The sequence below is a fragment of the Podarcis vaucheri genome, assembly GCF_965113315.1.
Source record: "Podarcis vaucheri genome assembly, chromosome: 8".
Taxonomy (NCBI): domain Eukaryota; kingdom Metazoa; phylum Chordata; class Lepidosauria; order Squamata; family Lacertidae; genus Podarcis; species Podarcis vaucheri.
Window position 1 is genome coordinate 46,140,269 of NC_138766.1, and position 12,500 is coordinate 46,152,768.

Here is a 12,500-nt window from a genome sequence, read left to right on the forward strand (position 1 = left end):
GGCTGCGGCCGACGGTTTCCAGCTACGAGATGGATTGCTCATCCGTAAAGGGGCCATCTACGTGCCGGGAGACGACCTTCGCGCCAAGGTGCTGCAGCAGCTGCACGACGCGCCCACGGCCGGGCACTTTGGCAAGGAGAAGACGGTGGAATTAGTAGCCAGGGATTTCTGGTGGCCTGGAATGAGAGGGGAGGTCGCAGACTACGTGGCGAGGTGTGACACCTGCCAGAGGGCCAAACCAGTGCACAGACCGCCGGCAGGACTGTTGGAACCGCTGCAAACTCCGGTTGAACCTTGGGAAAGGGTGGCTCTGGACTTTGTCACAGATCTGCCCAGCTCGAGGGGCAAGACGGCAGTGCTGGTGGTGGTGGACCTGTTTTCCAAGATGGCACATTTCATTCCGTGTGCGAAGGTGGCCACGGCGGAGCAAACCGCCAAACTGTTCATAGACCACGTGTTCAAGGTTCACGGTCTGCCACGGTCTATTCTGTCCGACCGCGGGCGGCAGTTCATCTCGAATTTCTGGCAGAAGCTGATGGGCTTCCTAAACGTCAAGATCAACCTGGCGTCGGCGAGACACCCGCAGACCAACGGGCAAGCGGAGCGGGTCAATGCCATCATGCAGCAGTACCTGAGATGCTATGCGAATCAACAGCCTGCGACGTGGGTGGATTACCTGCCGCTTGCCGAGTTCGCCTACAACAACACGAAGCACGTGTCCACGGGGGTCACGCCGTTCTTCGCCAACAACGGGAGGCACCCCAGAACCTTCCCGGGACTGGAAAGAATGGGGGAGGGGGAGCCGCAGACAGCAGATGCGTTCGCGTCGGAGCTGCAGGAAGTCCACGATCAGCTGAGGCGCCACCTGGAGCTGGCCAAACACGCATACAAGGTACAAGCGGACAGGCACAGAAGGGTTGGCGAAGAGCTCCACGTGGGAGACTGGGTCTGGTTAGCAGCCCACGCAGTGCCGGCCAGGTCGTTGGCCAAGAAGAAACTAGGGCATAAACAACTGGGACCCTACCAAGTCGAAGAGCAGGTCAACCCGGTAGCTTTCAGACTGGCACTTCCGGAGGGTTCCAGAATGCATCCGGTGTTCCACAGATCGGTGCTCACTCCCTACAAGGCACCGCACAGGTTCCAGGAACCCGGAACGGCGCCGAGTCCGGTCAGAGACAGAACGGGGCACGCGGGAGTGGCACAGAAGGAGCGCATCAATGACGTCACGGAGATTTTGGACTCCAGATGGGGGGAAGAGGGGGTAGAATACTTTCTCGCCAAGGAGGGCACCCTGGCCAGTGCGAACAGCTGGGTGCCGGGCTACGCCTTGGACGAACCTCTACTCAAAGACGAGTTTCATGCCCTCTTCCCACATAGACCTATGCCAGCAGACTTTTTCGACGACTGGCTTTTCACACCCACGCTTTCGGCCAGCACTTTCCGGGGGTTCGACTCGGACGAGGACCCGACACAAGACGTCCGTTCCCCGGAGGGGTCACCCTCGGGATCTGCATCAGAACCCTCGTATTGGTGGGACGATAGACCAGAGGAGCAGTTCCGCAGAAGGTGGCTGGAAGGCCCAGGACGAGCAACGCCGCCAGGAGGAAGTGAGGGAGAGACGGACATGGACGTTTTCGGGGACGACCCTGGTTTCGAGCACGGCGGCACAGAGATGGAAGCGGAGGTGACCGTCGTCGACGAGAGCAGGGAGGAAGACCCGCGAGACTTCAGATGGAGGCCCGCCACGGGAAGCGAACGATATCCGACGTTCGTCCCTTTGCAACAGCACACCCCAGCTCCAGCACCGGAAGGAGGGGAGGGGGGAATGGGGGGCTTCGAGGGGGGGATGGATGTCAGGGGTTTAGGAGCAGAGGCAAGGGCAAGGGAGGAAACAGAGAGCGAAGGGGAGGAGGCAGAAGAAAAGATGAGTGATGACGACGACCCGAGATCTCCGAGTCTTTCCAGTGAATCAGAGGATTCACAGAAAGGAGCACCAGTGGCCAGGGCAAGGGGGGAGTCTAGGGGGGCACCCCAGGAAGATAGAGCCAGAGGGGACTCAGAGGAGAGCAGTTGGAAATCGGGACCAGCGTCACCGCCAGAGAGCAGGGAAGAGGAAGGGAGCCAGGGGGCAAGCGCTGGCAGCTCACCACAGGAGGGAGGGCATGAGTCAGGAGTGGCCACACCTCCATCGGGGAGCGAAGAAACGGTTAAGAGGAAAGTGGAAGGTTGGGCGCGCGCGCCAAGTTCAAATGCAGAGGAAGGCGGCGCAGTAAGCAGCCCGGAAAGGGAGCCAGGTCCTAAAGCCCGGCGCAAGGAGGCAGGAGGGTCCGGGTCAGCGTCAGAAGAATCCCGGAAGGAAGAAGCCCCGGGGGGTAGAGGGACCCAGAGGAGGACAGTCAGGCGGAAAAGGTGGAGCAGGGCTAGGATATTAAGTTGGTGCGCACGGGGCGGAGACTCAGACGGAGCTTCGTCGATCTAGCTACTAGACGTAGAGTTGCGCGCAGCAGCGTGAGAATGGAAACTGTAATTCAATAAAGACTTTTACTAAATGATCGCTGGCTAGCGTGATCCTCTGTGAGCTAGGATCTTCAAGCAGCTCTGACAGCACTGTTAAGACATGAGCAACTGATTGTTATAGAATGTTCCAGTACTTCACTTGATTTTAGCCGAAAGGCTGAGAAGCCTTTTAAGACTTTATTCTGTTTTGTACAATCACAGGCTCTCCACTCACTCCAGGGCACACAACAGAGCTTTCTCTCCTGTCCCCTCCAACTGCCTGCATGCCTTCAAAATCAGTACATAAGGAGAGTCCTGCTGGTGCCGCATTGGATACAGCTCACGGAGTGTAAACTTTGTGGCATCTCTGCCTAATATCCCTCTAAATGTTTTGAATTGCCCCCCTATATCCAAAAGTTACTACATCAATATATGCTACATTGATTTCATTTAATGAAATCAATGGGATTCCCATTGTTCAATGCCATCCGGAAAAAAACTGTGCTGAGGCCTATTGAGTTAGTGCACTTGCTAGTTATAGCTCAAAATACCCACCCTTCTTGCTTTCCATGGCCCACAGCCCAGCTTTTTAAGAGAAAACCAAACCACATTGAATTAACTGTGCAGTAAGTATTTGAATTTAAATGAGATTCTGCTTTGCATCTTATGAGGTTTACCAAAAAACCCACAAAAATCTTTCTACAGATAGGAATAAAAATGGAAATATAGATTCATGCTGCAGAACTAGCCTCCTATTGCAACCATCAGTCAGTTAATACCTCTCATTGGACATCCAAATTTCTCCCTAAATCTATTTAATTCAACTTAATTCAAGGCCTGATTCAGCCAACATAAGGCACTTTTCTTTTTCTTGTTATGCAAGGGATTTAAACACATACTCAATTCTCCAGTTAAAAGTGCTCAGTGTTGTCTGGATTTCCCCAAAGTTTATACAAGTAGCCTTCAATGTTTTGAGACCTTTAATACAAACATATGTCTGGGAACTCATTTTTTTTTTTATCCATATATTTGTATGGTGATAGTGCTGCAGTTGTGACCCATCTTAGATCAGGCTGGGACCTGATAGTGAAGGGGTAGCCAATGTGGAACTTACACCTTCTATTATCCTTAAGCTATTGATCATGCTGGCAGTGGCTGATGAGAGCTGCAATCTGAAACATCTACTTCTGCAGTAATGGGGCCCTGACCCAACAGATAAAAACCAATGGTCTAAAATGCCTCTTACTAAAAACACACTTCATTAAGGCTCTGATTAAAAGAATCTAAGATCACTTCTCCCATATTTCTATAAACGTGAAAGAGAAGCCATTGTTTTAAACACTGTTGGTTCAAAATTAAAAGGCAAAAGAAATAAAAGGAGGAATGGGCACCTCTCAAATAAGTCATCACATCTCATAGGCCGAGAATGCTTAACAGTATGGCTGGTTTTTTAAAGCAGACTTGAAAATTTCATGAACAATCAAGGCCTCCATCTATCATTTAGTTCTTTCCAAGTGGTTCACGTGTAGCTCAATCAATAGCACAGTATGTGAAATGAATGTGTTACAAATCAACTTGTATTATTTGTTACACATTAATTTGAACATTGGTAAAGTCAGAGAAATGCCATTAAAATGCTGAATACCTATATGTTTATATACATGCATGGTAAATTAACAGTAAAAAAAAATGCCTTTACACAGTAGTTTCCCCCTTCTCATTGGCAGTAGTAATAAGAACTGAGGCACAGGTATTAACATTTGACAATAAAAGCTTTCCTTTCAACATGAATAAGTTGTCACAGAATTTTGGCACTGCCTTTTTCCATATTGAATGATACTTCCTCTTTTCCTTTGACTATCTTGTTATTAGTGGTTCATCCTTTGTCTCCTGGGAGGCCTCAGAACTTCTTCCATATAAAAGGCAGATGGCAAGATAGGGAAAAAATCCAGTTTTTATATTCTGTTAAACAAAAAGTTCTATCTATATTCCTTCATGTCAGTTGAAACAGGCACCAGTAAAACCAGTATTAAAATGTACTCATTTCAAAATAAATTATTATAACAAACCCTAAGGTTGGGTTGTATGATGCATTGGAAGGGACAATATTATAAAATATGTTCAGAAGATCATGCAGAGTAGCAACTACTTTGGTTTCATCCTTAGCAAGATGGCTCTTCTTCATGTGGAAGCTTTTCAACCATCCTTTTGGCATTTTCAGAAGTGATTTGCCAAGGTGTCTTTTTACAAGTTTCAACTTATTTTTGGTTTTATCACCCATTCCGCTTGAGGATTTGCATGGTAAACATCCAGCATGTAAGCATCTGGATCCAAACAGTGCTGTCCTGAAAGAAACATAGGATTTTTTTAAAAAAATGTTTTTAGCTTTGTTTATAAGCTGTGGTAGATTTTTATAAAGTCATTTTTTTCATTCAGGGACAGGGAACCTGTAGCACGCTGTATACTGCTCGGAGTACAACTGCTGTCAGCCCCCACCAGAAGGCTAATAGTCAAGGATGACAAGAGCTACAGTCCAACAACAACTGGAAGGCCACAGATTTCCTTCTCCCTGTTCCAATATAAATCCTCCATAGCTGTAATGTGTGAATTCTACATTTCCTGAAATATCTCCTTTTGCCTTTGAATGATGCTCGAAATTCAGTAAAACCATCAGAGTACAGGAACTCCCATAACTGCAGTAAACCCCACAAATATTTATCTGCTGGCCTTGTAGTTTCTGTTTGAACTGGGGACTCTCTAAACAGGGAAGACAGGGGGATTGGGACATAAGGAAGAACAAATTTATTTTCTGTGCAATAAACGGAACATACGTTAAGGCAGGGGTGTCAAACTCAAATTCATCGGGGGGCCACATCAGCAGTTTGGTCACCCTCAAAGGGCCGGTTGTATCTGTAGGACTTTATCAAAGTTATTTTTCCTTAGGCACTGGTGTGTGTTGTCTTGAACCTATACACTATTTAATATACCTATTCCAGTACGATTTTAAATAAGAATAGAAGAAGAAATAATAATGATTTTTTAAAAAGATGACGAGATGGGCTTCCAGGCAGACTGGAGCTCCAACGGGGAGGAGACAGGAGCCTGTCCCAACAGAGCAGAGCAGAAGCAAATCTTGCCTCCCCCTGCCCTGCGGCCACACTCAGGAGTCGGAGGATACGGAGCTGCAGTTTGGGCAGCAGCAGTTTCTTCCTTGCAAGGGAGCCCCAGCGGCACTGCGAGCGCGGGTGGCCAGGATGTCCTGCTGGGGCCTGAGCTGCTGCAGTTGCTCCCGGGGAGGGGGCTATCCCGGGGAGGGGGCCCGGAGAAAGCCGATGTGTTGGTGTGGGGAGGGGGGCGGTGTTTCGTAGCCAGGCTCCCGCAGCCAAGTTGCTGGCAGGCTCCCACTTTGCTCCAGCTGCCCAGATGCTGGCGCGGTCCTCTTCGGGGTGGGATGCGCCCCTGCTTTGCGGTGTGGCACACCGCCCGCTCGCCCGGCTCCCTCCACCCCACTCTGCGCAGCTGAACCGGCAGCAGCTTCGCCTCTTCCAGCCCAGCCAGGGCGCGCCGCCTGCGGCAAGACCTGCGCCGGATCCCCACTCTCCACTTGCCTCCGCCGTTCCCTTCCCTGCCTGCCGGCCCCGCCCACCAGGGCGACCCCAGCCAGCCCCTGGCTCCGCCGCCCGCGCCCCTGGCCATCTCCTCGCCAGCTGCAGCGCCGCAGTGGCCTCTTCTTGCGGCCTGAGCGAGCGGCGTCCAAAGCATGGCTCTCACTCCCTGCCCTCGCTGCCAGCCTCCGCAGCTCCCTCAGGCTCCAAAGGTTGCCGCGCGCGCAACCCGCCCCCTCAAGCAGCCGTGCCTGGGAGGCTCCGAGGGGCGGAGGCAGCCGGCTCCGAGCTTGGCTTCGCGGGACCGCCTCCTCCGCAGCGAGCCCCGGACTGGACCGAGCGAGCGAGCAGAAAGCCTCTTTGCCTGGCCCGCGAGGCAGGCGAAAGTTGAGGGACCGGCCGGTAGGCAGGGCCGACGGGGTGCGTCGATTGGAGCCCTGTCTGCAAGCAGGCAGGGAAGGCTTCCTCGCCCTTGATGCCACGGGCCACATGACGAGGTCTGGCGGGCCGGATTTGGCCTGCGGGCCTTGTGTTTGACACCCGTGCGTTAAGGTCTTAAGGGTGTTCCTGCAGACACATAGTAAATGAAAAATTGCACTCTTCCTACCTGTCCCTCAACAAAGCCTGTGAGCAAGAAGTTCTATGTGTTTTCATCTTTCACATTCAAAACATATCTTAATGTTTAAAAGCTACAACATTATGTAAATTTGACTTTAATTTAATAATTATTGAAATGATAACGATATTTTTGATGCCCATTTTTGTCCCTACCCAGGTTGGGGCCTTGGGCAGGTGCTTTTATTACCCACTCTAGCTAGAGTACTGGCAGGAGTACTTTCATGGTAAGCTATACATGAGGCAGCAGAATGAGACTTTTAATGCTACCCCATGATTCCATTATTTCAGTAGTATGTGGCGCATGGGTCAATATCGCCTGGCAAAGCTAGATGACTCTGCCTTGCTTGCTGCTTATCACAGTTGACTTTAGGCACATATCTAAAAACCAATCTAGAAGACAAGCTTGTTATTGCTTCGATTTAAGCACTAACCTATATTTCCTCCGATTTCATGTAAACTTTGAATCTGCATCTTCTCTGATGATCCGTGGCTATAAAAGAAAACAAACGAAACATTAACAGTCATATCCTCAGACTGCTGGTAGTGGTAAAGTTTAATCTGATGGGATTTTAACCGCCTACAGAGTGCCCTGATGGGCTTGCATCACCTTTCTGTCTCCCATAATGGTCTCAGCTGTTGTTGTTTGATGCTCAGAGGCAACAAATTATTGGAAGTTGTTTGATGACTGGTGAAAACAAATTGGGCTGTAAACTGTGTGCCTGCAAAGCAATCACCTGGCAGCTTTACATTAGCCTGACACTTGTCAGCTCTTGCTTGTGTGAAACTTGCATGTATAACCATTCAGAAGAATGTAAAGAATGAATGGAAGCTTCTCTTGCTCCTCACACAGTTAGATACAACTGAAGTTGGAATAATGAAAGGAATAGTATGGTTCTCCTCCAAAATCTTCCCATGAGCTGTTGCTCATCTTCTTGCTTTTACTCACCTGTTTTCACAGTAAAACCGTGCCAGAATATCTTTGGCTTTTGTTTGATTGTTCAGCTGGATTGCCATAGAGACTTTTGAATGCAATGGAGCATGAACTCTTATCACCCCTTCTGGTATATCAGACTGTAGAAACAGAGGAGAAAAACAACTTGCTAAAGTCAACAAATTGATTGGGCAAAGAATCCTTTTCAAAGGCAGTACCATCCATTCATCTAATATAATATGGGATAGCTGCTAGTCTTCATTTTCTGAAAAGCCCTGGGACCGATGAAAAAGACTCTAAAAGGAAGCTGGGGGTGGGGGGCCAGAGATAGGTTGTTCTCCCCCTCCCACCTTTTGCCCTACGGAGCCCAAGCCCAAGCATAACTTTGATTTGGTGTGTCAGCCACTACCCACCCAGTAGAATTGCACTGCCTGGAAATAAATTAAGGTATGTCTGGGCCTTTTGAGTAGACTGTTGGTGGCTCTTAATTACTTAACATTCATATTTTAACACTTTATACCCTGAATTTTAGAGGAACTCCCCCCCTCCAAGCAGATAGCAACAGAAAACAATTCAGCTAATGTAAATTAAAAAACAAAATTCAAAAAAACCTTAAAAGCAATAAAAATAAAATACAGAAGCAAAATAAAACAATGCTTAATAAGGGCAAAACCACACAGAACAAAAACAGCGAGCAGGAGTTGTGCAAGGAAAGCTCTGAAGGAAGACACCAAGGCATGTCCTAGGCTCCAGCTGATGTCTCAGACTCCACTTGGAGCCCCTTGTATGGAAGGATTGGGGTTCATGCCCGAATTATAATACATCTGTACTTCAGTAGTTGAAAAGCCTTGCCACTGGCACAATTCAGTGTGTTGGCTTCATTTTATAAAGCCCCAGAACAGCCTTCCCTGTATCACATTCTTTTAATGCCATTGTTGTGAACTGCCTCTGGCATAATTTTTATTTAAAATAAATAAATGCAACTAACTAACCACCACAAACAGTAAAAATATTAATACCACCTCTGTTCTTTCAGGCCTCTCCCGTTCCATAGTTTTCCTTCTCAATAGCCTCCGCACACCCTTGTCAAACATCAGCTGTCTCTTTGTATTGTTTATGGCAGCTTCGTTCATCTTTCTCACCTGAGATATCAGAAATGTTGGAACCTAAAAAGAAGGGAGAAAATAAAACTGAGTCTGCATTACAAATTACTTCCTAAAAGCCTTTCCACCCCAGTGCACACACACACTCCTGGAACATAATCCTACTGTAGAAAATCCCCAGTGTACAAGCTTGAAAACAGAGGTCTCATTTCAACTTCCTGAAAAGAAGCATGCGGAATCTTAAGTAGCATTTTCTGCACTATCTCATCAATCATAGCTTTCATCCCTGAAATTGAAGTAACAGTTCTGGCTGTAAATCTACTTATTCAGCTTCTTAATTCTCTACAGAGAAAGGTGATGAGTTCCTGCAATATCCCCTCTTAAGCCTTTTTCGTACTGCAAAGTTCTTGAACGTACCAATAGTTTGACATGCTAACAGTGCACTTATTACAAAGCTTCAGAAGTCCCATTTGTAACAAGGTGGATCAAGCCCAGCCTTCATGGTCTTGCATAATGACAAATCAAAGAGATTATAGATGAAAAATGCTTGTCACTACTGGGTTATCATTCTTCCAGCTTCTCAGACTTCCTGCCTTAGGTTTCCCAAATCCTTGCTAAGAGAAAGAAGCTTTAACAAATATATATTTCATGTGTGCCTTTACTACAGCTGTCCCCCTGATTTATTACTTTAAAAGAAATAGTTTGCCTATAAATGCTCTGTGTGCTTTATATTTTGCACTTCAGTCCCTATTTCTGTGAAATTACTAAACATATCTGCATTAGTTCTCAGCCTGGACTTGTTCAGCTTGTATGAAAATTAGCTGCCTCAGCACGAGACTGTGAAATTAGCATTTGTAAAAATAGAGATGATGCATTTGCAAGGGTCTCCAAGACTGCAAGACAGAGATTAGGCTGGCATGAAGCCTGTTTCTTTTTTCTACTGGAAATTGGTACTCAATATATGCTCAGAGGTGCTTTCTCTTGCCAGCTAGACTGAATGTTCAGAAACAAGTGTGAGAGGTATCATTGATGATCCTCAAAAGTGGATCTTCTTGGTCAAGAAACATGGTCATTTAAATCAAACCTGGAGAAGTAATGTTCATCTGGTATGCAGAGACCAGTATGCAGAAAAGCCAGTATATTGCTGTGCAACAACAAGAGGAGTAATCTGGAAAGCCTGCAAGTGGGAAAGCTATACCTGTATGGAAATTAATTCGTATCTTAATATACAAAAAGAACTATTTTAAATTAAGCCCTAGCTGCTATATTTTTCAAGTAACAGAATTTTATCCATTAAAAAATAATAATCTTAACTGCTTGGAATTATCAAGGTAGCATATTCTCTAGCATCAGTTTTATCTCATATTTGGCAGAGCTTCTTCAGAGTTTGCTTGCATAATTGATTAATTGATTGATTGATTGATTGATTGATTGATTGATGTTATTATTTACAGCCCAGCAACTCTGGGCAGTTTCCAGTACATATAAAAACATAATAAAACGTCAGATATGAAAAACTACCCGATACAGGGGTGCCTTCAGAAAAACAAGGAATAAACTCCACAAGCATTCTCCATCAATGCATTTCCATGTTTTGAAAATATGCGTCTGTTGGATTCTGCCTGGCACCCATCAGTTAAAATCACAGGAGCTCTACGAAGGAGATGTGATAAGTCTATTTAACCTTAATAATAAGACAGAATAAAAACTTTTACTTACCATCCACAGGATATCCTGATATTTAATCAAAAGTCTCACGACATGTGCTGTAGTGGCTGCTGCTAGCATCTCTTCTTGGTTTGCACGTTTGCCTTTGTAGATGAAGAGGTTTGGGGCAACAATCATGGATACATTCCATAAAGTCATTTTGTTTTTCCTTTCATTTGCAACCACCTTCTTCAAGAACTGTAAAAGGGCCTAGTAGAGAGAAGGCTACTCAGACTCAATTTACTGGATCACAGAGACCCTTTAGGGTGTTTCCTGACCTACATGGTTATTAATTTTATTCAGTTTAGCCGAAGTAAATCATAGAATTGGAAGTGAGGGTCATCTAGTCCCAACCCCCTGCAATGCAGGAATCTTATGCCCAACATGGGGCTTGAACCCACAACCCTGAGATTAAGAGTCTCATGTTCTACTGAGTTACACATAAGCTAGGGACGACTTTTCAATGGATTTAATTATGCTTAGTTCAGTACTGAATTGTTGCACTTGCAAAATAAACATCAAAGGGTGTCTGAAATTAATTAGCATGCACAATCATTCCTGAGTAGCAAATCAAGGTGCCATTGATGTTATTTAACAAGTTATTCAATTTGACCTGCATGTACTTCCACTAAACATATTGTGTAAAGATATGTTTCCAAAACAGTGGACATACTGGTGGGATTTGGGCCACTTTCAGGTGGGCCTGAGTGCTGCCACAGCCCCCCGGTGCCTCCTCTCTTGCCACCACAGCCATGCTATAGCCTTTTGATTGGGCCAAGGACAACACCTCCTTGCATGCTGACGAAAGGGTGGTCGGGAGACAAAGAAGTTCCAGGGGAGAGGAGGGAAGGGAGGTCTCTCTCCTTTGAGGGGAAAGGACTAGAGGGGTTGAAGGAATTTAGAAAGTGAAATAAAAGGTTGATATTTATTATTAATAATAATAACAAACAGTATTTTGGGTTTGGGGGAAAAGTTAAAAACTAGGTGTGAAAAAAGAAGGGGAGGAGAAATTACAGGACAGTTAAAAACACATCGAAAGGTATGCGACAGTGGAAAGGGCAAAATTATATAAAAGGCTGCCTTCACTTAAGAGTCTCTGCATGAACACATTCTTTGTAAATTGGGAAGCAGAGTCACAATACCTTCAGAGCAAAGGTTTGTGCATAGCGTGAGAAAAACTGGATCTATGGAACTCCTTGCCAAAGGAAAATGCTGTGGCAAATAATTTAGCAATTTCCAATGATGAATTAGATATGAGTAGGCAATTACAGTGGTACCTTGGGTTACATACGCTGCAGGTTACATATGCTTCAGGTTACAGACTCCGCTAACCCAGAAATAGTACCTCGGGTTAAGAACTTTGCTTCAGGATGAGAACAGAAATCGCGTGGCAGTGGTGTGGCAGCAGCGGGAGGCCCCATTAGCTAAAGTGGCGCTTCAGGTTAAGAACAGTTTCAGGTTAAGAACGGACCTCCGGAACGAATTAAGTACTTAACCTGAGGTACCACTGTATGTCAGTAACTGTAAGCTGATTATGCCAAACTGTCTTCATTTGCCACTAATCTGTGACTGACTCTGCCCTTGCATCACCATTTTGTGACTGGTGGGCTTCAGCCATTTCACGTGAGTGCTGGGTGTGTGTGTGTAGAAACCGAGAGTCCTTGCTGCGGAGCATTTTTGTAAGCTTGCGAAAGAAGGAGTTCCATTAATTACAGAAATAATTCAACTAGCCTTCTCTACGTTTTCCCCACAGGAAAGCCTTTTCCTGAGCTGAGGAAAGGAAAATGACAAGTTTGGGGAGTTTTTGCTTCTAGGTTCTACATATAGAATTGGCTCGTTTAAAAATAAACAAATACAGATGGCAAACCTCATTGAGCAACGTGCCTACCTTGGCTGCGTCCCTGCTGGCATCAGGAAGCAACATGATCAGCAAATGCAAAGCTTGCAGCTGTAATTTGACTTTGGAGATTTCTAAGAATAAAATGATGGGGGAGAGTCTGTTAAAGAACCGTCTGGGGGAAAGCCGACACTTTATATTTA

General features: G+C 46.2%; 1 protein-coding gene across 2 annotated transcripts in view; it reads right to left on the reverse strand.

Moving 5' to 3' along the window:
• Positions 1-4,125: 4,125 nt before the first annotated feature.
• ARHGAP28 (Rho GTPase activating protein 28) overlaps positions 4,126-12,500 on the reverse strand; it is a 52,028-nt gene continuing 43,653 nt past the window's right edge. For both annotated transcript variants that reach the window (XM_082235325.1, XM_082235326.1), the window contains exons 10-15: positions 12,349-12,431; positions 10,473-10,670; positions 8,673-8,816; positions 7,666-7,790; positions 7,151-7,209; positions 4,126-4,841 (exon numbers count right to left, since the gene is read on the reverse strand). In XM_082235325.1, the coding sequence (XP_082091451.1) occupies positions 4,750-4,841; positions 7,151-7,209; positions 7,666-7,790; positions 8,673-8,816; positions 10,473-10,670; positions 12,349-12,431 (701 nt within the window). In that variant the 3' untranslated portion in view covers positions 4,126-4,749. The remainder of the gene's footprint in view (positions 4,842-7,150; positions 7,210-7,665; positions 7,791-8,672; positions 8,817-10,472; positions 10,671-12,348; positions 12,432-12,500) is intronic.